Genomic DNA, 26,241 nt, shown 5'->3' on the forward strand with positions numbered 1-26,241 from the left:
GGGAAATAAAATAGCAAACAGTGTATTGCTTATATCTCCTTCAAACATGTCACAAAACTGAAAGGAGAGCAGTGCTTTGGGGTTTTCTTTTGGTTTGTTGGAAGTCTTCGTGCTGAAATAAATATACATTCGTACCTTGGTTCTCGAACAGAATGCGTTTGGGAAGTCCGTTCGACTTCCAGAACTGTTCGAAACCAAGACGCGGCTTCTGATTGGCTGCAGGAACAAGCTGCAGCCAATCAGAAGCTGCGCCAGATGTTCGGCTTTCGAAAACACTCGCTTCCGGTTTTTGATTGTTCAGGATTCGAAACGTACGAGTTCCAAGGCGTTTTGCAACCAAGGTACGGCTGTAATTGGTAAGTAAGAAGCTGAAGCAAATGTTTTCCAAAGCTGATATGCAGTTCAAAAAATGGCATCATAGGAGCCAACTCCTAGGGGCTGAGGTCCCTTCATTCCCCCATAAAATATTTGAGTGGGCCAGCCCCCCCCCAAACGTTGATATGCATTGCTATTCAAATGGAATGTGTGTGCTGTGTCATGTAATCAGTTATGTGGGGCGGGCCTTACCTGCCCCCCCCCATATTTTATCCAAGTTGGCACCCCTGAATGGCATGCTTGACACTCTTTAAGAAATTATTGTATACAACACACACAGCCTTTGGAGACAATGTTCAGAATAAGATGCAAATGTGCCTACTGATTAGTATGAGTTGGTTGCCTTTATATATTTTAATTGTACCTGCTTTGATTGTGTTTTCTTGGAGGAGTGGTTGGTAAATATAAAATGAACAAATGGGTGGTTGATGACACTTTGAAGCATGATGACTCTGGGAAAAACGACTAACTGATGCAACATGAGTGCTGTTAAGTATATACGCTAAGGAAGTCTGGTTTTGACCGGGAAGAGAAAGTGTGAGTTTCAAAAGATGTTTGCATTTTAGTTCATGTATTGTTTCAGAATGTGTGACTTAGGTAGGTAGGTTCACCTTGCTGGCCTGGCTTAACAGAAACTGGGGTGGGTAATATGGAGTAGGTTTATCTTTCCTAGGCATAAGCTTCATACATGACCGACAAAACACATATCAAGCGTACCAGAGAAGCTCAAGCAGTGCCATTTATTTATTTATCACAATCATTTACTTCCCATCCTTCCTCCAAGAAGCTCAAGGAAGTATACATGGGGGCTTCCCAATGTTATCCTCATAACACAGCAAGGTAGGTTAGGCTGAGAGTCACCCAGAGGGTGAGACTTTGAACCTAGGTCCTCCTTGTCCACCACTCTTTCCAATTAACACCACACTGATTCTGAATTTAGGGGATAAAGGAAAATTCACAAACAGTGAGGAGCTTCTCTTTGCATGATGTAGAGTGCCACTTTCCATCTTTGGCAGCTTTTGTACAGTTCTTAGATCCATCAGAGTTGCTTGGTTCCCCAAATGCCCAGTTTGTGTATGCGTCAAAATTGTGGCCCGTAACATAGGCCGATTTCTCATGCCTCTTCAACACACTCTGCAAAGCGTTGGCCTCAGCCTCCTTCTTCGGAGAAGGAACATGACCGCCAGCGGCGAGACAGGTGGCACTGAGCGTTTCGAAGTCCCCTTCACCAAGATTTGTGGTGTATAACCTTTCACTGCCAGTTCCAAAACTGCGAGCTGGAAATACAGGAGACAATCATTCCAATAATTTCAAATGCTCTGCTGCTACAAGTTGGTTGATATAGACCCCAATATTCACGATGCACTATGGAGCAACTTAAGTGAAAGACCCAAGCAGCTTACGATCTGAGATCAGATGTGGAGGACGGCAATGGAGAAGCAAAGGGCAATGCACCTTATTTAAAGAGTAGGAGGTTAAAAATTAAAACTGTTGTTGTTGTTTAGTTGTTTAGTCATGTCCGACTCTTTGTGACCCCATGGACCAGAGCACGCCAGGCACTCCTGTCTTCCACTGCCTCCCACCGTTTGGTCAAACTCAAAAATTAAAACTAGCAATGTTCTAATATGCTATGAGTCTATTTTCAGCAATTTGTAAACACGGAATCCTGTGTTACGTTGGAAATGAACAGGAACTCAGTAATGGCAGGCAAGATTGCTGAGGAAGCATTGGTTAAGCACTCAATCTGTAGCTGCAGGAGAGCTTTAGGTACCTACCATTGGTGTCTCCTTCAGATGCTGTTTATTTTTAGTTATTAAATTTCTCCCATAATTCCTGACCATTGGCTACGCTGGCTGGGGCTGATGGGAGCCCTAGTCTATCAACAGCTGGAGGGCACTATGTTGACAGTCTCTGACCCATTCAAACCCGAGAGCATAACCCAGAATCTCTGGCAAGACACACATACCTCCCAACATTTCTCCAATGAAATAGGGACATTCTAAGGAAAAGCGGAACATTCTGGAATCTAATCAGAAAGCTGAACGGCTTCTGTAAATTTGGGACTGTCCTGGAAAATAGGGACGTCTGGACACAATGTTTCCGCAGCATAGACATTGTACCTTGGGACACTTGTTTCCTCATCAAAGTGAAAATCACTAGCCAAGACCAGGAATTATTTTTATCAACATTTCAATATTGTGATAACTCCCAAATCCTAAATACTTAAAAAAAAAAAAAAATCTTTAAAAGCTGGCAGCAAACATAACATACTGAGTGTAATTCTAAAGTGGACCACTTAATGGAAATCCACATTGAAAAGAATCTAGGATTCTGGGAAAGGTTTGAGGGAAATAACATACTTCCAGCTGTCTTACCTTTATGGACTGTAAAAAAAGCATTGTCTAGTGCGTCCAATTTTATTTTCAAATGGTTCACAGTTTCTTCCAAACTGTGTACTCCTGAAAGGAAAAACAGTATCACTTTCACTGGGACTTAACTCTCCAAGACAAATATCCAGGAACATTTAATATTCCTTGGGCTTGCTATCTTTTCTTTCAAAGGATTTCTATCCATCTGAAGAAATACTATTAGCTATTATGCATGCATTATACCTATTCTCTTTGGGTATGGCATTTACTTTTAAAACTCTGAATATACACTTTTCATTCTTCAATTGGATCCCCTAAGTTCAACATATGTCTAAAGAATATATGGATCTGGCTTACGCAAAACCAGACAATTGCCCCATTTCGTGTATTAGCTATGTTAACTGACAGTGGCTCTGGTCTAACTCTTATGAACAGTAAGTGCTAGTTAACCCTATTTCTGGATTGTCCCACTTTAGGTAAGGTCCCACACATCTGAGTGCTTATCCAAAAAGAAACATTCCTTGCACACAGAAAGCTATAAGGCAAGGCCCAGCCTTGATTTGTTGGCTTCTGTGTGCTGTGATTTGTTCATTTTTTAAATAGTAGATCAACACCTGAGTCCCATTCTACTGTTTCTGAGATGGTACAGTCCAAACACAGGTTAACCACCCCACCAGCAGCTTTTGAGAACTAGATCTCAGGCAGAAGTCTTTGCCATCTCTATTGCCTAAGATCCCTTTTTGATTGGAGATGTCAAGAACCAAGGTTTTTGCATCGAAAGCCTGTGTTGTACCCCTGAGCTATGTCTGATCCACGTGCTTATTATACGAACGTACTTTTGTTCAAATCTTCGTCTGGGGTTGGATGTGAGCTGGTCAAAGATGTTCCCAGAAGAAGAACACTGAATGCTAGAAACAGACGCATCTTTCAGACTGTCTGAAATATATAAAAAGAGAGAGAGAGAGAAAGACAGACAGACATTGAGAGTGTGAGCTGGTGTCCCTGATGACGTAAGGTGGCAGTAGCAGCCTACCAAGTTTCCATTTGATTATTGTCCTGTGTTCTTGACCTTGAATTTGGTCTGCAGCTACAGCTAGAGAGTATTATGCTGCTCCACAAATAGTATTTTTTGTTTTGTTTTAAAGGGTTTCTAAACAACCATTTGTTCTCCAAACCTGTTGCAAAACACTTGCTGCTTCACTATAGTGTAGACCTGAAGGAACATCTCCACCTCCAACGTCCAGCCTGGACACTGAGGTCCACTTCTGAGGCCCTTCTGGCGATTCCCTTACTGCAAGAAGTGAGGTTACAAGGAACCAGGCAGAGGGGCTTTTCGGTAGTGGTGCCCGCCCTGTGGAACATCAGATAAACAACTATTTGAATTTTAGAAGACATCTGAAGGGAAATTTTTAATGGTTGATATATCATTGTGCTTTTAATATTTTGTTGCGAGCTGCCCAGAGTGGCTGGGGCAACCCAGTTACACAGGCAGTGTATAAATAACATAACAGTGATTAATAGAGATGAGTACAAATGCTTTTAGCCAGGCCTGGATGCTTAGCTGTGCTGACTAGGGCTAATAGTCAACTTTAGAGTCTAACTTTTAGTGTTCACATAATTTAAGCACAATCAATCCAAAGCTAAGCACTATTAAATCCTCACTGATCGCAACAGAAGCAAGTGAAGCACAAACTTACCCCTCCTTTGAAACCAATGGGATTAAATAGTGCTTGAATTTTGTGTAGTTGTGCTCTATGTGCTCCAAGGCCTTTTCTGCTTTCTCAGTGTTCAAAACATTGCTGTTTTGTCATATTTTTATATCTCTCTCTTTGTGCTAAAAGTCTGGGATGTTGCTGCTGCAGGTGGTAATAATAAAATAATGATTGTGATTTAAAAACACCACCACCACAAGTGTATCAAATCCATCTTTACCACTTTGCAATCCAGACCTTCCATCAGAATGATGTGCCTGGGATTTGTTTTATGACATTTTATCTTCACAACAATCCAGAGATGTGTAAATTGGCCTGAGAATTAGCAACTGGACTTAATATCATGCATTTCATGAGTGAGTGGAGATTTGAACCTAGGTCTTTCAAGTTTGTTCACTACAGTACTACCTTGTTGCTGTAGAACATACCACTGGTGTATAGTATTTGCCAATGTTCCCTTTTGTAGCAGGCACTATTTTTAAGAACATTCAACAGCATTAAATAGTATCTTACTGCATTCAGTAGATCACATCCAAGGGTAATTAATATTTGACAGCTGACAGCTTGTAAGGTTAAATATTGGAAGGCTGCCCAACATCAAAACAATCAAGAGATGTCAACAACACTAAAAATGCAATCCTCTGCACACTTACTTGGAGGAAACCCCACTGAACACTATGGACTTACTTCCAGGCAGTGTACAAAAAGGATGAGTCTGCAAAGCATGCAAATTTCCAATTCAAAATGTACAAGCCAAACCTGGAAAACTATTCACATTGTGATTATTTGTATTAATCTGTCCAACATGGCAGAAACAATGACAGTGCAGACATAATACTTAACCATGGTTAGCAATAATTATCGTTTGCTGCCTTAAACTTGGTTTAACCAGATACATTATGAAAATAGGGGGTTCACTTATCAGGCTGAGCCTCCCCCACTCTCTAAGGTTGTGTATAAGGATACATCAGGAAGACCAGCTTGGCTCCTTAGAAGGAGAGTTTGGAGAGGTAAGAAAAGTTACATAACCACGGTTTGCTCAGTGCATCTATAACACTTGAAGATATCATGGTTTGCAACCTGTCTTCAAACCATAGTTGCACAGCCTGGTTTGAATGCATAGTACGTACCCAAACCATGGTTTGCAAGGCGTCTTCAATCTATTAGTGTATGTAGGACCAGTCAAACTAAAAATAATAGGTGCCGTTTCACAGGGCACAAAATAAAATAGATACTACATAAACCATGCACTCTACCTCATTCATAAAACTGAGCAATTCCTTACTGAAAGGAAATTTCAGCTAGGATGCTTATTAGAAACCTACAATTCCTGATCAAAACAGCAGAAAAACGAAAATACCATAAGATTACAATTCCCAACTTACTCTGAGATATCTGATGCTCTGGGTGGAGGTTCACTGAGAATAATGTTTCCATCACACAGCGGTCATTTTATATTTAAAATAACCTGCTGATTGAGCAATGTGGGGGCTGAGCAAACTGATTGCTCAAAGGAGGTCCTTCTGGTAAATTACAGTTTTTTTGTTTAAGAACAGTTTGGTCTTTCAAAGTCAACGAGCATTGCAAAAATCTCCTGACAGCCACAGACCCAAAAGCATGAGGAAACAAATGTGAATTTACCTGAAGATTTCTCAATGCAGTGCAATACAGGCTTTTTTTTATTGGCACAGAAGCAGAACCCATCTCAGAGACAATAAATCCAGAGTTACACAATCTGGGTGGCAGACTAATGCCATTGGGACAGACAGACAGGAGTTGCTCTGAAAATGTGTCTAGGGCAGACTTCTCCAATCTGCGGTCTTCCAGGTGTTTTGGAATATTTCTCCCACCATCCCCAACTATTGGCTATCCAAGCTGAGGCTGATGGGAGCTGCCCCCCAAAACATTTGTAGGGCGCCTGGTTGAGGAAGGCTAACCTACAGCGTTTGGTAGTTTCAGAGCAGTGCTTATTCTGAATGGTCTGGTTCCAACGTAACACTAAACCATGGTTGAAGTTAATCACAGTTAATAAACCATAGTTAAAGCTGAGGTGCCTGACAAATGATCACTTGAAGCTTGGGTTTATCATGTCACAAAACAGTTAAAAGCACCAGTGAAACAGTTGATTATTCAGAGCACTTTGATTCCCCCCACCCACCTATTTTCATTTGCAGTGATAAAATCCGGATTTCTACAAAATGCTAAACCAAGGTTTAGAAAACAAGTCCAAATCTTGGTTAATGAGTGAGCTGAAACCACAGTTAAACTGTTGGGGTGGGTTCATGCATAATGTTAAACCTTGGTTTCCTAAACTATGGCTTAGTGTTACAGTGGTGCCTCGCAAGACGGAATTAATCCGTTCCGCGAGTCTCTTCGTCTTGCGGTTTTTTCGTCTTGCGAAGCATGGCTATTAGCGGCTTAGCGGCTATTAACGGCTTAGCGGCTTTAAGAAAAAGGAAACAAACTCACAAGAACTCGCAAGACTTGTGAAGCAAGCCCATAGGGAAATTCGTCTTGCGGAACGACTCAAAAAACGGAAAACCCTTTCGTCTAGCGAGTTTTTGTCTTGCGAGGCATTCGTCTTGCGGGGCACCACTGTATGTGTGAAATGGGCCAGTGAGGTGTTTAACCAATCAGAGCCTTAAAGCAGACACAGCACTGCAGAGGGAAGAGAAATGCAAAGCTGTTCATTCAGTCCCATGTCTTTGAGGATGTGTATTGTTCCTTCTCCATCAGAATAGATTATCTGATGAGTGGGGAAGGGTATATAACTCCCCTCTTCAGTTGATCTTCATGGATCAGCTGGTGGGGCTCTGTGCCTGTGTATGTTTGTATGTGTGGTGGTTCACTGGTTTGTGACCCTAAGTGAATTCAATCCTCAAGGCAAAAAGCGTCGCCACCCCTCCTGCACGCCTGAAGGTGCTTCTTGTGACGTGTGCCCTGTTCTTTTATCCCAAGAGAGACTGAAGCTCAGTGTGCTAGTAAACTGACCACAATAGTTTAACCCCCACTCACAATACATGGAAATCAAAATCAAATGTTTGGGGCCAGAATTAATCTGATTTTTAATTTAGAAGCTACAAGTTAAGCAGAAGGGCTTATTGCAGAAGGGACTCTGGGCACCAGCATACTTTTCTTTTTTAAGGAACAGAATTGTGCAGTTGGAAGGGACCACAGGGGTCATCTAGTTCAACCCCCTGCAATGTTCCATTCATTTTCCCAAGGCCTCAAGGTGAATTCTACCAAAATCAGCTGGACGTCCTTAGGATTTCCCTTCACACATTTGTGTAGTGGGCAGAGAGTGAAAGGGGCATTGGTGTGTCCGTGTACATGGAGATATTGTGGAGGGGACAACTGCACACACACCCCATACGAACTTTGCACCCTCATGCGTTCTTTGGAGCACATAAACACAGTTAAGGCAAGGGTAACTTGCTCGTTATAAATCTAATCTGATTTATTCATTACCGTAGGCCAGCCTTGGGTCCCCAAATATTGTTGGACTACAACTCTCATTATCCCTGATCACTTGCTGGCTAGGGATGATGAGAGTTGTAGTCTAGCAACATCTGAGGACCCAAGAGTGAAAAAGGCTGCTTTAGGCTTTGAACTGAGCCAAGGAAGAGACATTACATAATGTGGCTTACTTAAAGATTTGTTTTAGTTAAAAGCTGAATGGCATGAACCAGGAAACTTTACAGTACTAAGGATTAATGATTCTTCTTTTCTGGGAAAGGTAAAGGTACCCCTGCCCATACGGGCCAGTCTTGACAGACTCTAGGGTTGTGCGCTCATCTCACTCTAGAGGCCGGGAGCCAGCGCTGTCCACAGACACTTCCAGGTCTCATGGCCAGTGTGACATCGCTGCTCTGGCGAGCCTGCACCAGCGCAGCACACGGAACGCCGTTTACCTTCCCGCTATAAAGCGGTACCTATTTATCTACTTTCACTTTAAGGGTGCTTTCGAACTGCTAGGTGGGCAGGAGCTGGGACCGAAAGACGGGAGCTCACCCCGTCAAATACTTTACCAGACATCTGAGTTGTGTTTTTGGCTAGCAACATGGATAGTGTCATTATATAATTTAATCACTAGGTAGCCCTTTCTTAGTGGTATCTGATATCCTATTGCTGTTCTGTGATGGAGAGATACAAACAAGTTCTCGTCTAGACTCCTGACTGGTGTGGCCTCTAAGTCTTCCATGAAAGTTGCTAAGAGATGACCGGCAAAGAGAGCCAATTTTGGTATCTAAAATTTATGTTCTACTTGATATTTATAGCAAGACCCGTCTCAACATACTATTTCCCCATCCTTTCTATAGAATTAATCTTCATAAAGAGCTGTTGTCCCACTGATTCTCACTATTCCATCAGGTTCCTAACATCCCCGTTACACCAGTGCTGTCTTTTAGTACTAAGCACCCCATTATCACCCCCCCCCATTTCCTTTTACGTGCTTTTTTTTCTTTGATTCTTTGGTTTCATTAATCATGTCTTTTTCTATGCTCATTATAAAGTTCTACCTTGTTCCTTTTCAGATGACCTGAACTTTTGCTCTCTCTTCTTAAAAACGGTTTCCCCTCCCACTGTTCTCATGCTGGTAAGCAGTCCCTCCACATTAATATTCCTAGATGATGCAAGATACTGAACAAAGTGGTGACTGTGTGTCCCCATAATGTCAACACAAATTGTGAAACACAGGGATTTTTTAAGAGTGTGTGTGTGCATGTGTTCTCACTTGGACTAGTCATGTACTTTCTGGCCCTACAAAGAATTTCAGCGAAAGAAGAAATGTCAGCAAAGCAACAAGAGACCTGCTTGTTCCACATCCAGGGCCAGTCTCTGCATGTGGATTACTGAAAGTGGAATAGAGTTTCTCCCAAAGGAACCTGATGTATGGGAAGATCACACCCATGGCTGAACCTTTTCAGAATTTGAACTGCAGTTATGCTCTGTGGGTGACAAACAGAGAATTAAAGCTTTTTATTTGAGAGCTATATACATACACACCAGCACAAGACTGCAGCTTTCAATACTTGCTGCGGACCTGAGCTTCTGGGTTTTCAACTATTATTATACAGAGCATTGTGCATATGAGTACCATGCAAGATTCTGGTCACCCCATCTCTAAAAGGTATCGCAGTGCTGAAAAAGGTGCCCAAAAAGACAGCAAAAATGATCCCTAAGAGGAAATGCCAAAGCAACTGGGGATTTTAAGTTTTGATTAGCAGGACAGGAGGGAAAGATTGCTGGAGGAATGATAAAAAGTTAATAAAATTATGCACTGGGGTGAGTGAAGAACTGTAAACCTCTCAGTCCAGCAACCACCCTGATGCAAATCACCCCTTTCCCAGTCATCAGATCAATCATTTCATGAGCAGGGTGGGGCATAGCCCTCTCTTTAGCTAAACGACATATATCAGATGAGGGAGGGCTATGTGTCTGTGGGTGTACAGTTATATCTCGGGTTACAGATGCTTCAGGTTGCGCGTTTTTGGGTTGTGCACCGCGCCAAACCCGGAAGTACTGGAATGGGTTACTTCCGGTTTCAGTGCTCGCGCATGCGCAGAAGCACCGAATCACAACCCGCGCAGACATGGCACTGCGGGTTGCAAACGTGCCTCCCGCACGGATCACATTCGCAACCCGAGTGTCCACTGTATAAGTTTGGGGTAGCCACACCCACTGCTGTTATGCAGCCCCTGGAGGATTGAGCAAGGGTGAAAGGTCTGCAACTCTTGAGCTAAAACAGTAGCTCAGTCGGTAGGGCAAGAGACTCTTAATCTCAGGGTTGTGGGTTCTAGCCCCACATTTGGCAAAAAAATTATTGCATTGCAGGGGGTTGGATTGAATGAACCTCATGGTCCCTTCAAGCTTTCAAATTCTATGATTCAATAATGACTAACTAACGTTGGAATGAAAATAAAATTCTAAATACAATCTCTCCTTGCAAGGGTAAGTGGTAGCTTTTGCCCACTCTCGTATAAATGAACTAAGATAGTTAGCAACAGACATATTTATGTGGATGCCGTCCATTCATTTAATGCATCTATTTGATTAATCAATTACTAGGTTGCCAGACTTAATGTATAAGCACCAAAGAAGCCTTTTCAAAATGCACCCTATATTCAAAGCACACGTAAGCCATGTGAACATTTAATGCAATTAATTCCTTTGAATGCAGACAGCTGTTCAGTTTGCCTCAAATGCATAAAGCATTTCTCCAGTTAAATCAAATGTTGCTCTGTATTCTGGGTGGTGTTTGTGCCTATCAACTACTTACATTGCTTGTTGTCATTTGAGCGTCAAGCAATTATATTGAGACTGCCAGGAGTATTTGGTTACAGGTCTGTACCCCAAGATTGCAAAGAATGTTGAAGGTAGACCTCACCTGTGATTTTATTATAGGTGTACATCTAAGTTTTAAGTCTATCTAAAGTATGAATGCAACAAGCACATGCGCACACCCACACCCAGACCACATAGGTATGCTCATTGGGAAGTCAGAATTGGCTCCGACTTCAAGTGAACATCTGACACTCAGCCAACCCGAGCTTGCTATTTTATATTGTGCAAAATGGCCGTTAAAGGAGAACATCTATAGACAAGGCAATTGACAGGAGTCCTTAATGTAGTTTCACCAGGCTAACTTGGCAAGATCACAGAAATTTCTTAGGACTGTCAGTTACAGGAAGGTTTTAACTCCACAACAAAGTAAATGAACCCTCTGTGCCGAGAACAATACTGCTCCTGGGAGATTTGAAAGCTATTCAAAATGTTTAAAGTTAATGTTCTTTTTGAAATGAAAAAGCCCGTGAGAAGCCCCAGTCCACTGACAATCAAATTACTAATCTGAAGTCAGCACAAAAATATATGACAAATAGAACTAAAGCGAAGGGATTGAAATGAAAATAATCACTCTGCAAGGAACTAGGACCGGTACATACATTTACCCTGCCAGTTATTCACTTCATCGGTCAAAGGCATGTGTATCCACCCTTCTCCTGCACCACCACAATGTTTTCATTGATATAGCTCACCTGTGTGGGGCAATTAATAAAAGAATGAGCTGGATGCCTACATGCAGAAACAAAGGGCATGTTGTCTGAACCTGGGTTCGTGCTTCAGCTCTCTTCAAACAAACCAGGAGCTGTAACCAAGGTTTGCCCCGTTTTAACACGTGCATATTAACAGTTAGGTTAAACTGTGTTGGTTATCTCTTAGGGTGCTTGAGGCCTCCTTGTCCTTCAAAGTTGCTGGGCTTATCTCGAAATGGAGGAGTCAAAAGATGGCCTAAAGGTAAAGCTAAAGGGACCCCTGACCATTAGGTCCAGTTGTGACCGACTCTGGGGTTGCGGCGCTCATCTTGCTTTATTGGCCGAGGGAGCCGGCGTACAGCTTCCGGGTCATATGGCCAGCATCACTAAGCCACTTCTGGCGAACCAGAGCAGCGCACGGAAACGCCGTTTACCTTACCGCCGGAGTGGTACCTATTTATCTACTTGCACTTTGACGTGCTTTCAAACTGCTAGGTTGGCAGGAGCTGGGATTGAGAAACGGGAGCTCACCCCATCACGGGGATTCGAACCGCTGACCTTCTGATCGGCAAGTCCTAGGCTCTGTGGTTTAACGTACAGCACCACCTGCGTCTCTCACAGAAGGTAGGTCTTGCTTAAACCTCAGTTAGAGGATTATTGCTGCTGAAACAACATTTGAACTCTGTCTTTGTGCACCCTGTAACCTGATCCCTGTGGGGATTCGAACCGCCGACGGGCATACAAGGATCTGCCCACCACTGAACTTCAAAATGGCTAGAATACATCAATATTTTAGTCAGAATAAATTTTTTTTATGTGTGGACTTAGGTAGTAAAAAAGGAGTGGGGAGAAGAAAGCTCCCTTTCAGAAGCAGAATGATGGCCCACAATGATTCATGCAGATGTTGCAGATTGTATGTACGTACACTGCCTTTGTAGGAACAGAGGAACTGACATATCAAAAGCCCCCAAATAATGGGTGTTTCCTTTCAAATATTATCCTCTTTTAAAAGGGGCTTTATTTTTGTATCTCCCTAAGCTAGCATTTCCTCCTAGAATGGCACTGTGTATAAGTCAGAGTTTCTGCTGCAGTTTCTATAGTGATTATGTTCTTACTTAAGGATCCAAATGTTCCTGCCTAGAAAAAGACAGCATGCTCCCCTGGACAATACAGGCAGCATTTAAGCACTTCTGTCCTGTTGATCTACCTGGTCTCAAATTTCAGCAGAGCCCCTGTGCAATGCCAAAATTTGCCGCCCCTCTGCCTCCTGCACTCTATTCTACATCATACTTGCAATGTCCCCTGTGCTGAGTGCGATCAAACCAGTCATACTCCCCTAAATTTGCCTCTGTATAAATGGATCAAAGGCTGCAGTCTCATGTTAACTTGCTTGGGAGTAAGTCATGAAGAATTCTGCAACACTTACTTAAGAGTCTTAGTAAGCAGGGCGGGCTTCTGGCTTAAATGAAATACTTTTTAAAGGATGTGGTCCTTCGAAAAAGATGCCACCTCTTCTGCAATGGAAACATTGAACACTGATTTGATGTGTAAATTCCGTGGGGCAGAGACCTATCTTTTTCATATAACTCTGTTAAGTATCATGTACTTAACAAGCAAACAACTCCCTTCAGAGAACTGGATGAACAACTGTAGTCTTAGGATACTTCATGTGAAATGTCTGCCTAGATCGTGTTATCCGCTTAAAATTGACCCAAAGGCGATTCCCCTTTTTAAAATGGCCTACTTTGAAGGAAATGACTTAATATAAAATACATTCACCAGAGAAGACAAGCAGAGATTATCACTAGGACTTGACATGGTCAGACACACAGATACCATGAAAACAGATTAAAAACAACCCACATAAATGTGCCTATGGCACAAGAACCATTTTACAGTAAAGCATAGGAAGGAGGAAAAGGCAACTCAAAATAACTATTAAGCAAGGAGAAGAGAATCCTTTTGCAAGCATGGCTGAGTAATTCAGCTACTTATAGAACAGAACCTTTACTGAGACAGCATTTAAATAACTGTGTTTTCTGTATACTTCTCACTGCCACTGCTGATGAAAATGGGCAAAGGGGGAGGGGGTTACCTGAAAAGCTCATAATGTAGAACAGCTGCAATCCTTTGCTTCTGAAATAAATTTGACATTTTGTGCTGAGCAAGAGAGAGCAGAGCAAAAATTGCCATTCCAGTAATGTTGCAATTAGACAACAGGAAATTAATGGAACCACTAGGGGGCACTTTAAACCAAATATTTCATGAGATTTCATCTGCGGAGCACTTGTCTATTATCCCTGTCACCTGGCTGAATCCGAATCCAGCTTCTATTGACAAGCTGATTGCACTTTCTTTGTTATCCCAACAGTGCTTTTTTAAGGCCTTGCTCTGCTATCAGTCCACATCTCTCTCAGCTAAATGCCTTCACCAAAAGCAATCTTTTCGAAACACAGGAAAATGGTTCCCTTAGCTAGCTAGTTAGCTTTATTAATTTATTTATTTTTGCTTGCTTGTGGAGGAAGTTAACTTAAAAGGGAAGGTAGGGAAGGATTTTTGAAGGAGCAAAAAGAACCCTCCATGTCACCTTTGCTAAGTGAACAATGGAGTCTGAAGATTATATTCTAGAGAAGTGGTGGCTAAGAAAGATTTTATTTTTTAAAAAAAAAGGCAGGGGGAGCCCTCATCTTATTCTCTCTCTCTCTCTCTCTCTCTCTCTCTCTCTCTCTCTCACACACACACACACACACACACACTTGAATAGATAGTCTCAGCCAAACAACCTCAGACTGCCCAAGTGTCCCTATTTTCCATGGACAGCCTGGTTTTACAGAAGCCATCTTGGTTTCTGATCTGATCCCAGAACGTCCCACTTTTCCTTAGGATGTTCCTATTTTCATCAGAGAAATGTTGGAGGGTACGGAACTATGCAACCCCCGAGCCAAGGACATAAGTAACTATACAACCTTTAGAAGACATCCAAAGGAAGCCCTGTACAGGAAAGTTTTTTTTAATGTTTAATGTTTTATTATCTTTTTCTATATGTTGGGTGACACCCAGAGCCACCCAACACATAAGCCATGCATTGTCTGGGGTCGTATAGTGTCCAAAAGCCTCCATCCTGGATGGGAGTGAAAGCAAAGCTCTCAACCATTTTCCAGTGGCAAATCCATGTTATAATGGCACACTGATGGTAGGCTGATGTTTTCCGCATCCGTTTTACCATGAGGACTGAGCCACTTTCCCAGTCATTGCAGTTTCCCAGCTAACCATCTTCCACCTCATTCCAGGCAGGGTGAACTTCTTGCACCACTCAAGAGGTCACCTCCTTGGGAAATCACAATAGTTAAACCTTTAATAATCCCACTTGCCAATCTGCCAGAGGTGGGTGGGTGGAGGGTGAGGAGGCGAGTTTGACAAACCAGAAGGAAATGAAATGGAGTGTGGAATTATCCACCCATCCATCAAATTAACCAATGCTGGTCCATGCTTTGGCTCCATTCTCAAAAAGAATGAAAAATGCAGACCTCAGAGCAGCCCAGTTAATTGCTTTCTTTAGAGCTCAGTCTTCCCTAACCATATTATATACTTATTTGTCTATTTGAAAAATTTGTGCTGCCTTTTGGCCAAGGAGACGCTCCTCTCTACGACCATGGCTGGCTGCGGCCTGGTCTCAAAGGGCTCTACTTATTCCCACACAGCCGTGGGTGGGTGGGATATCAGGTGCCACCCCTTCCCAGCTGTGCCAGACCTACAGGGATGGCCCAATCACCAGGTCCATCAGGCACGGGGGGTGGGTGGGTCAGAACCAGGCCTGCCCCTGCCATTTTTAACAGGGCAACATAATGTAAGCCACTTTCTTCATGGGATTTCCCACCCACCCAGTCTGTTAGGGCTCGCACAGTGAGGGAGCGGAAGAGTTTGTGTATGTGCCTTGCTATGATTCACTCAGTCGCCATATTTGGGGCCAGGGAGGAATTTTCTCCTGCAAGCAAATTGGCCAGTTTGCAAGTTTTCGTGATTTAACTTAACAAAATAATTATATAATAATAATAAATCAATTTTCATCATGGTAACTGTAGCTTTCAAAAGTGTTTCATTTTCATTTTATCAGGATGAGCCAAACGTAGCAGTATTTTAGTTGGACTTTGTCCCCAGTGAATTATTATTTCAAGAGGAACTAAGGAGTAATAAGATGCTACCTAAAATTCATGAGTGGCGAAGTGCTTTAAAATATAGATGAAGAAATATTAGAATGAAGTCAGCTGAAGAAACGCCAGCTGTTACCTACAGTCCCGTCAGCCTCAGTGCAAGGAGGACATGGCTTATTTCTCGCTGGCGCTGGGCAAGAAACAGGCAAATTGCACATCTTCTTTCCTCAGCGTTAGTGATATATATTCTAGGTTATACCCTACTCATCATTCCAAACTTCTTGCTTCACACAACATCCACCCATTTCTTCCACTTGCCCTCCATCTTGCATATGAATTTTCCCCCCTGAGTCTTGAAGGTGGTATGAAAGATAGTTGTTGTCCATGGTGAGTATTCTCACTCCATTATTACCTCTGGGGAAATAGGTGTTGCAGGTTTGGGGGATATTTCAAAGCCTGTTTGACCAGAGACGACAGTGTGACAAAAGCATATGTGTATGTAAAAAGGTAAAGGTACCCCTGACCGTCAGGTCCAGTCCATAGCTGTCAACTTACAGATTTGAAAATAAGGGACCAGCAGCCTCGAAAATAAGGCATCAGCAGCCAAAATAAGGGATTTTCCAAACACAGGTATGTTCAACTTCTGAGCCCCTCTGAGCCAAAGGCAGAAAGCCCAGCCAGCAGCCAAATGAAGCCTCAAGCGGTGGTTCCCACAGCGCAGCAACCCGGAAAAGGGGATGCAGCAAAGAAAACCACCGTCACCTCTCCGCTGGGAAGCGCTGAGCAAAGGCGAGTCCCCAGGCAACGCAGCCGATTTGATCGGCACAAGGCATGCAAGCTCCACCCCCCAGTCGTTCTTAGACTCCTTATTGGGTGAGCAACACAGCCAAGCAACACAGTTGGAGCCTCCCTCCTCCCTGGCTGGCAGGCAGGGAGGGAGAGGAGCTGTTTCCTTTGAAACCTGGGAAATTTAAGGGACATCATCAATAAGGGATAGCAGCGGGACACAGCGCTGGGATAAGGGACTTTCCCGCCAAATAAGGGACGGTTGACAGCTATGGTCCAGTCACAGACGACTCTGGGGTTGTGCGCTCATCTTGCTCTATAGGCCAAGGAAGCCGGCATTTGTCCGTATACAGCTTCCGGGTCATGTGGCCAGCATGACTAAGCCACTTCTGGCGAACCAGAGCAGTGCATGGAAACGCCGTTTATCTTCCTGCCGGAGTGGTACCTATTTATCTACTTGCACTTTGACATGCTTTTGAACTGCTAGGTTGGCAGGAGCAGGGACCAAGCAACGGGCGCTCACCCCATCATGGGGATTTGGACCACCAACCTTCTGATCGGCAAGCCCTAGGCTCTGTGGTTTAGACTACAGTGCCAGCTGCGCAACAGCGCCTTTATCACATAACTTTCAGTGATACTTCATACCACTCTGTTACACATTATTGTTTGTGAATTGTGTCAGTCAGAACAATTGCATGATAATGGCCCAGGAATGGAAGCTTCCTGGCTGTGTTCTGTGCTGTTTATAGAGGAATTTCTAATAGAAATTGTTACAGGAGGGGAGGGGAGCATGCTGGGTAAATGGCCTCCTAAAAAAACACAACACTCTTAGAACACTTCCCTAAAGCCAACGGGCAATTTCCACAGTTAATCCATAATTACATTCATAGGTAATTATGATATGCTTAGGTAAACCTGCACAGTCAGTGCGCTGAAGTGGATAGATGCCGGACTGCAATAGGCGAAGTCTGGATTCAAACCCTCATTCAGCCATGAAGCTCCTGGGCTAGTCACTTCCTCCCACCTTAATCCTCCTTACTGGAGGGGGCATTGCTAGATGCTTAAAGGACACAGGGGGGGGGGGTGCCCTTGCTTTCCAAGGAGTTGTGAGCAAAAAGACTTGGGTGAGGGAGGGGATCTGTCAAACGTGCTTGCAAGTGCTCGGTCTGAGAGGGAAATTGGCTTCTAACTCCTACTAAGAAGGCTGCAAGCATGGATGTGGGAAGGCTAGCTAGTGCTTAGAGCTTCCAGGTTTTAACAGGATGTGCTTCAGAACCTAATGAAAACTTAATGAAAATTCTAAATTCTATTTTTAAATAAAAAATAATTAAATGGAGATACATATATGATAAACAAATTGTGTAACTTCTCAAAATGTTTCTCAAGATCTACAACTGTATTCTCTAAACATTTGTTAATGAGCTATCTTAAAAGGATAAAAATACCCCCCTCCCTGGAAAGGCAACCATTAAGCCAGTGTTTCCCAACCTTGGGCCTCCAGCTGTTTTTGGACTACAACTCCCATCATCCCTAGCTAGCAAGACCAGTGGTCAGGGATGATGGGAATTGTAGTTCAAAAACAGCTGGCGACCCAAGGTTGGGAAACACTGCATTAAGCTATCAAAAACAGGAGAATCATACTCATATGGCTGTGCTTAGTGGTGCCAAACATGAACTGACAAGGCAAACCAGCTTTCCTTCCTGCCTTCCTTCCTTCTTTCCTCTACCCAATGTGGTACTTAAGTGGTAGAAAAACGCAACTGGCCAGACACAGCTTTATATCTCCTTCCACAGGCATCTCCTTTAGTTAGATGAACTTCCTCTTTGAAAGAAGGACAGGCAAAAAAATAGAAACCAAGAAGCCAGGTGTTATGTGCCTTCTTTGCACAAGGGTTTCTATGCAGGAACCACTGGCGTGATTGTTTAAACATGTGCTTTGTGTAGATTGCTCACTGAGACAACACTACCTGCATGTGCATTCGGAGAGGAGAGTATTCATGCTGAATCTGAACAGTTTAACTTGACAGGCTGCTATAAAATCAGCCACTGACAAAGGGTACAGACATTGCGGTTTGCTGACCCAAGTACGATGCCTTACATGGCATCAAGAGAAGATCTTTAGAACAGCATAAAACCCCAAGGACTGTTGACTTTTTAGCATAGCAATGTAAGTGTGGTGGGGAACAATGGCCTTTTATAAAGCTATGACAAAACTCTGAATTCTAAGCAACAAATGGTTGGCCTGTGATGACACAATGTTACCTAGGAAGCAGCAGCCCCATGAATAAATATGGACAGGTATTAAAAATAACACCATTCAAATAGCTTCCATTTGTGATTTAGCATAACTTCTTTTCTGAGGGTATTTGCTCTTGCTTTGGTGTGTGTCCATGACAGCAGTCTGTATCTAATACGGGACTCAGACAAACTCAGAATATCTGTTCCCTCAGGGGAGTCAGTGCTGCAGCTTCACATTTCTAATATTGCAAAGAAAGCTCTGTGATTTTGAGGAGTGCAGCCCCATCAGAGTCCCCAAATATCCATCCTCAAGTTGAACTTGGAAATATGCAGGCTAGTATAGAACTTGGGCAGCTGTTATGCATATTTAGCTAAATCATTGTTCTTAAATAGAGGCTGACATATATGACTAGGGGCCAGTTTATAAACTCAGTGGAGTTCTTTATGGTTTTAATTGTTGTTTATATCGTTGTGCACCATGGGGGGGGGGGGGTGAGAATCTTTGGATCTGAAAAGGGGAATATAAATTAAATCCACCAAGCCAGTTTTTAACTTTTTCCAGAACTGGACCATCTCAAACTGCAAAGGGAGAGGAGCTACATATAGGGATGCTTCCATAGGAGTAAAACACTGCCAAATATTCTCCAGTTTCAGTTTGGAGGGGGGAGTCATGATTTCTGTGAAAGATTTTCTAAAAATAACTTTCTGCTGCTGCTACTTCTCAGCACTGTTTTATCCTGCCTGCTGTTTCTTTCTCCTTCTTTGATTAGTCACATGGATAATCTTAAAGAATCAAGGATAATACAGTAAATGGGAAGATAACACAACAGTACCGTTTCAAGTTTGGCTATGTAAGAACACCATCAAAGCCAGTGCTTCCTGAGATAGTCACATGACTGATCCCACTCAATCAAGGATCAAACAGTGAATTGATAACATCACAACAACACAAAGCCTATCAGGATTTGGCTACTACATGATGATATCACTAGAATACATTAAGTCAATTGAATAGAAATACAGCTCAGTGGAAATGAATAGGCAGTCAGTCTCTCAAAAGTGTCAAAAACAATAGAAAAATGTTCATTAAAATTGAGAAGACTTTAGCCTTAGATTTACTTGTATACATAACAGTACCACATCTGCGAGAAGGCTAAACTCTTTCTCTGACTTGCTATTGTTCCTTTGTAAAGGGAAACCCCCTTCCCCCAATTGGGAAGCACTGTCCAGGTTGAGCCTCTATCAAATATCACTATTTACATAAACATACACATATGCATCTATAAAGCAAAGTATAGGATCAGGCCTCCTTGGGTTATGTTTAGCAGCTGCTGTTATTAATATTTTGCATTTATAAAGCACAAATTATTTTTCAGAGCAATGCCAATGCACCCAGATTCAAATTTGGGAGTTTCAGTTTCACAGTTCCATCTCCGAGCCATTATACCGCACCAACTCGCACTAGCTAAAATAGAAAAAAAGGTTCCACGTGTCCAAATTTCAAACACTTTGCTGTCAGGCTCCACCCAGAGATTTTGGTAAGGGAGAGTAAAGACTTCAGTAGAGATGGCAAAATTCTCGGCAAGATTCACCCTTGGATGTATTCATAATTAATTTTCCCCAAGCTTTGGGAGAAATGGCAAACATGGTGTCAGATGTTTGCTATTGGTCTATGGTAATTAGACCCATGCTTTCCCTTCAAGAAAGATGCAGCAAAAGAGAAAGAAATGCCTGGAAATGAAATTATGGAAGAGAATGGCTACAGTGAAGATTGAACGTGGTTGATGTAGAATTAGAATATCTAGGAAAGTAGCGGATTTTGATCATCATGGCTCCTTTCAGAAATAAGGCAACATGAACACAGCAATGCCTTTCTTTAGATATGTAATAAGCATCAAAAGTGGTGCTTTTGTGTGAGTGCCATTCCCATGTATGGTGATTATGGAACTTCCATCTCCATGGGGCAGAAAATGTGTGTGATTGAACAAAGGATTCCCTTGACAGCAATGCAGTTAAATGCTTCACTGGCCCAACACGCACATCTCTCCAATCATCTGTCACTCCAACAGTTTCAGTGGCATCAAGGGAATGCATCTCACAACCAGAGAGAAAAAGAAAAAAGCAATTCCACAGCATGTTACAACAATTGAAGACTTGTTCACACAATCGGGGCCCTTCAGGCAGAAGGAGAGATTGTCCAGAGCTTTGTGGCTGGACGTCTCTGGCATGCTGATACCACCTAGCTCTATACAGCATTACTTTAACTAAGCAACCAGGACCAGTTGTCATGGTTCTGAATGGATGTCTGGAAGCTGCAGCCAATGTGGATGAGGGTGGATGAGAAATTGAAATGGAACCCAGAATGGAGAACAGAAGCAATATTGGTTGGAGCACAGATCTGGATGGATCAGATTATTTTTTTGATCCATTTCAGTTTTGCATGTTATGTCCCATTTCCATATCGATTTGATGTTTTTAAAAATGGGGTTTTGCACACATTTTAACCAAAACCAAAATTTGCTTTTATATGCAACCATTTACATGTGTATTTTGGTAAATTAAACACACACACATACACGAAATATATCACAAAATTCAGAGAAGAGTGAAAAATCAAGGGTAATTGCATTCTGATCCATGTAGTAGCCTGGGAAGCATGAATCTGGTCAGTTTTCTTAAAATTTTCTGACCAAATAGGTCCCCTGGCATCTCTACTGGATTGCATATATGTGCTATGCTACTGCATCAGGGGCACTTCTTGGGCATCCTTCTGGCATCCTGTTTTGTTGGATAACCAAGTGGCGGCATTAGCCAGGAATGCTTTTTATCAGCTTCATGTGATATGCTGGCTACCTCCCTCTGTTTCAGAGACATGGCCTTGCCACAAGGGGAGTGTGTTCCTGTTGGTTATCCTGGACTTCTCAATGGCTTCCGATAAAACCAACAACCAATATCCTTCTAAGCCACATATCACTCTTTTATAGCTATTCTGATTCTTCCTGATCGGTAGGTTTGAAGAAGTGGCATTGACAGACAGTGGCTTGTCCTTGTGACATTTGACTTACAGGGTTCTGCAGGGTTCCATGTTGTCCCCCCATGCTGTTTAAGCATCGACACCATGGGTGGGAAACCACTGGCTTGGGTGAGGGGTGTGAAATGTCTCCACCTAACCCATGCCACACTCTTCCTTGGCTCTGTTCCACACCCTCTCCAAGTCCTTTGCCTTGACTGGAATGTGTCACTGAACCATGATAATGCCTTTCGTTAGACTGGATGGAGCATGGGTATGTAGAAAACTCTGGCCTTTCCATAGCTGAAATGCAGCCTGCTGTGCAAAGGTAAGAGTCACACCTATTGCTCCGCCTACTTTTTGCTCTGGTCTCATCCAGCATCAGGCATCTGGCCCCTGGAAAGCTGCCCTCAGGCTAAAAAGGGACCCTGATCCCTGATCTGCATGAAACTGTTGGGATATGATGTCCAAAGCTTCAGGGGTACATCTATCAATGTAATCGCTGTATGTGCACACTCATGATAACTGATCTTTGTGACCAAGTCACACTGAAACTAACAGAAGAAATTAGGTGCAACTCAAATATCCCAAGGCTTTGGATTGGGCTGCTTTTAGTTTGATTAGGGTTGCTATGCAGTACCAGTCAGAAATATGGAAGGAAGTTCAGCGAAGGATAAGCAAAACAAACAAGCAAAACTTCTAGTGCTAGCCAATGCCAACATACAAATTTGTTTTAAAAGCTGAAGGTCAGATCTGTGATGGTTTAAAATAATAATTTAAGCAACCCAGGAAACTGGCTGACAATGGTTATCTATTGCGATTCAGCAGAAGATAGTACAGACCTACATTTTATATCCCCTAAAAGTACCAGCTCCTTCAAATATTATTGGATTCTGGCAACATCCCACCAGTGTGGAAATGGAATAATTGCTACTGGTTCCTTTTTGTTCTTTAAGAGTTTCATATTTGACACCTGCAGAGCCTCATATAAGATAGGAATTCTGTTGGGGGTGGCATTTTATGCCTTTTTACTTTCACTACAAATTATATCATGGCTAGATGCAATTAAATGAGATCTTGCACCCTGGAACCACTTTTGGAGAGAAGAGGTTATTTATTCAGAAAGAAAATTAAACTTGGGCAATCACTTTTTAAGATCTCCCCCTGTTAGATTTTTTTTTGTATCTGCATGAAAATGCAAAGATCCCTGGGGTCCAGTTTCTTCTCCTGCTCGAGCCAGGTGCAAGGTCATAATTCTGTGTTTGCCATCTCACAGTATGCCGGCATGGAAATGAATGAACGTGTCGGCACCTTCTCCCCAGGATCAATTATGATAACAAGCTTAATTTTCCGAAAGCTGCTGAGCATCTCAGAAAAGAAAGAAAGCTGGCCGCCATCAGCACCTACTGGTTTTCCCTACCAAGATAATAAGACTTAGGTTTGAGAGATTGCTTGGAAGTCCCTTGAAAAAGCCAGCATCTCCCCAACACTCTTTGAAAGTGCTGATAACTACAACTCCCCAAAGAAAAAAAATGTTAAGATCAAACTAGGCATGATGGCAACAGCCACACTTGTTTACATAGGTGTCTGCCTCATTCACGTGTAAAGCAGAAAGCAGAATAGTTGAATGTCATCCTAGAGCGAACGTTTTGAATAATTTATTTTATGTAACTGATGGACAGAAAATTGGAAGTCCTTTTTATTTTTTTTGTCTTTCTCTCCCCTTTCCTTTTTTCTTCTTTGGTGTCCTCTGCTTTGGGCCGTTATTGGGGCCCACAGGAAGGTGGTGGATAGTTGGTGGAAGAACCCTGAAGTAAGGAAGTGATGATCTCCCAGGGTGAAAGTCTGGGAGAAGGAAAGTTCCCAGGTGAGAACTGGGAGGGTCCACCACTTTCTGTAAATTAAGAGCTACTTTTGAGAGAGGTGTCTACATTTTCTTTTGTCTTCCTTTCTCTGTTTTTTGTTTTTTTTTATTTTATGTTCTTTTATTGTATTATGAAAAAGCTTTAATAAAATCTTATGGGGGAAAATACATTTATCTCTGCCATTAAGCCCACCGAATATGCTGCCCAGAGCCTGTCTCTTCACTTCACACTTGTTTAATACCTGCTTTCTTCAGTCTCCAAAACATTACAATGATGGATAGGACATTTGAAAACAAGTTAATGGTTCCGCGTGCTCAGCTTCTCATACTTAGGGATGGAAAGATCTGTCAATTTTGGTTTCTCTCAGCTGCCCATTCTTCCTCTCTGAAGTTCAATTCGCCACATTTCTGAACCACATTTTTGAAGTCCTCATGAAAGATTTCCCGTATTTAAGTGCTCATTTCTCCCAACACACACATCTTTTGTATGTAACTTTGTCTAACATTAACACATATTTGTATGTTACATTCACAATTATGTGCATTTCTGGGCACACTTTCCCCTAAATATAAACATTTTTGCACACAATTTTTCGCTAGAGAACTGCACCACAAGATTCAGAGAAATTCACTTCACATATTGTTTGGGGAAGTGTGGATTAGGTAGGTTGGCCTAAAAATACAAACTAACAAGTTTCTCCTCCACCCCAATACACCCTCCAAGGCAGGAGTGCCAACAAATAAAATATGGTGGAGGCCCAGGTAAGCCCCACCCCTCATAATCGATCACATGATGCAGGGCACACACACCATTTGAATGGGAATACCCATCAACTTTGTGAGGGCCCAGCCCATTCAAATGTTTTATTGTGGGGGGTCTAAGCCCCCACAGCCCCTAGCAGTTTCCTCCTATGCTCCAAGGTGTTTTCCTCTAGCTAAATTCTTTACTACCACTTGGTTGCTTCATTGACTACCTCTGAGAAGTTGGTTGCTGCAAAGATAAGTTAGAACATCCTTTAATCCCAATTTTCAAAGACCTGTCTGACTTCAGACTGAATAGCCATTCCTTGGGTGGTTCTTTTCGGAAGGAACGTTCTAGGGTCTTTGGTGACTAACTCACAGGCAGCCTCTCCCTCTGTGGCACCCACACAAAGTGAGAAAAAGTCAGCTCAGCTCCTTCTATGGATCAGGATGCAATGAGGTGTAAGAAAGGCCAGGCAAGGGTCAGGAGCAACCATTGTCTTACTGTCAGAACACTAATCACTCTCCCCCAACATCAATCTCCCATCCCTGGTGGCAGAGCAAATTCCAGCCAGTGAATAGAAAGTTAATTTTTCACATATCAGTAAATACCGACCAAACCCATCAGTTCCCAGGCAGTACTTGGGAGAGAATGAGAAAATGAAACATGGCTCTGTTTCCAGCAGATAAAAAAACTATATCTATACTATTCATTTATATTACACCGAATTTTTCCTGGGAAGTAATTGCTAGCAATAGGCACTTCAAGAGTGAAGCCAGTGGTAATATTTACGGCACAGAGCAAATATGCACAAGGTCTGGGTAAGCTGCAAAAACACATTAAAACATCCCATCTTTAAAAGAACAGATTATGGATTTGGAGCTCTCTTGTGAAATGATTCGTTATTTAAAAATAAGAGACAAAATGAAAGAATGTGCTTCATTCTCCAAGACAAAAATGAGGATGCAGGCAAGGGATCTCCTATTCCCAGATTGGTACATTGTCTGCTGTAGATTTTCTCTCTGCATAGTGAAGGAATGGGCAATTGTCCCTCCTTACCATCTAGGAGAAAGTAATGTAAGACTCCAGCAGATATACCCTAATTTATTCTATTTTCACTCTTCTTCTTTTTAGGTGATGAATCATGTGGCAGTGCATAGGAGGCTCTGAGGAGAGGCCCTGCTTCAGATGTGCTTTAGAGTCTTTCAGAAGCCCATCCCTTTCCATCCCATGAAGAATTTTTCTCTGGTGGGAAACATATGAATTGAGGTCAACAACTGTGCTCACCAGCACACTCACAATGAGAATATATTATGACCTGGCAAGCGCACTGTGGTGAGGACAAAGTGACTGGTAAGGGCACATTTTTAACTTTGTTCTGGGTTTCTCACTGATTCTGAGCACTTCCCAAACCCAGTATGACTGGCAAGAAGAGCTTTTGCCTCCCCCCCCCCCAACAACATCAAAATATCTGCAAATCTGTAGGCAAAATCTGTATGAGAACTTTCAAGTCTAGGATGCAATTATTCACTTTGAATGGCAACTGGTTCCATTGCCATTTGGAATGCGAATGCTTCAGACTTGTTTGTGTCTCTTGTCTTGACAGTAATGCTTTTGGTTGGTGTGGGATCTCAAAAGCTGTTGACTGTCAAACTCTACCACTGCATTGTTGGTGAGTCCTGGTGAACTCTCTTGGAAGGGGCTAGGGTGTGGTTAAAGGGACAAAAAATTAGAGAGAGGTTTTCTGGTGTTCTCTGATGCTCTCTGAGATGAAGAAGAAGAGGAGTTTGGATTTGATATCCCGCTTTATCACTACCCGAAGGAGTCTCAAAGCGGCTAATGTTCTCCTTTCCCTTCCTCCTCCACAACAAACACTCTGTGAGGTGAGTGGGGCTGAGAGACTTCAGAGAAGTGTAACTGGCCCAAGGTCACCTAGCAGCTGCATGTGGAGGAGAGGGGA

General features: G+C 42.6%; 1 protein-coding gene and 1 long non-coding RNA gene across 2 annotated transcripts in view; one reads left to right on the forward strand and one right to left on the reverse strand.

Annotated features, from left to right (window-relative positions):
- LOC144328056 (uncharacterized) overlaps positions 1–25,628 on the forward strand; it is a 62,446-nt gene extending 36,818 nt beyond the window's left edge. Inside the window, exons 2-3 of the long non-coding RNA XR_013393292.1 lie at positions 23,455–23,542; positions 25,416–25,628. This is a non-coding gene — a long non-coding RNA (uncharacterized LOC144328056). The remainder of the gene's footprint in view (positions 1–23,454; positions 23,543–25,415) is intronic.
- Positions 1,102–5,970, reverse strand: LOC144328055 (phospholipase A2 inhibitor alpha-like protein). The gene is made up of 4 exons (XM_077930610.1): positions 5,842–5,970; positions 3,581–3,680; positions 2,751–2,834; positions 1,102–1,652 (listed from the first exon to the last, which is right to left on the reverse strand). The coding sequence occupies exons 2-4, from the start codon at positions 3,666–3,668 to the stop codon at positions 1,312–1,314; spliced, it is 513 nt and encodes a 170-aa protein (XP_077786736.1). The 5' UTR covers positions 3,669–3,680; positions 5,842–5,970; the 3' UTR covers positions 1,102–1,311.
- Positions 25,629–26,241: the final 613 nt, after the last annotated feature.

The sequence above is a fragment of the Podarcis muralis genome, chromosome 6 (genome assembly GCF_964188315.1).
Source record: "Podarcis muralis chromosome 6, rPodMur119.hap1.1, whole genome shotgun sequence".
Classification (NCBI taxonomy): domain Eukaryota; kingdom Metazoa; phylum Chordata; class Lepidosauria; order Squamata; family Lacertidae; genus Podarcis; species Podarcis muralis.

What these genes read in the sequence shown, in the direction of transcription:
- LOC144328055 (XM_077930610.1), bottom strand. Translation starts at nt 3,668, where the DNA reads ATGCGTCTGTTTCTAGCATTCAGTGTTCTTCTTCTGGGAACATCTTTG. An exon ending in AGACGAAGATTTGAACAAAA is followed by an intron (nt 2,835 to 3,580) that starts GTACGTTCGTAT and finishes TTTTCCTTTCAG; the next exon opens with GAGTACACAGTTTGGAAGAA. An exon ending in TTTTTTTACAGTCCATAAAG is followed by an intron (nt 1,653 to 2,750) that starts GTAAGACAGCTG and finishes CTGTATTTCCAG; the next exon opens with CTCGCAGTTTTGGAACTGGC.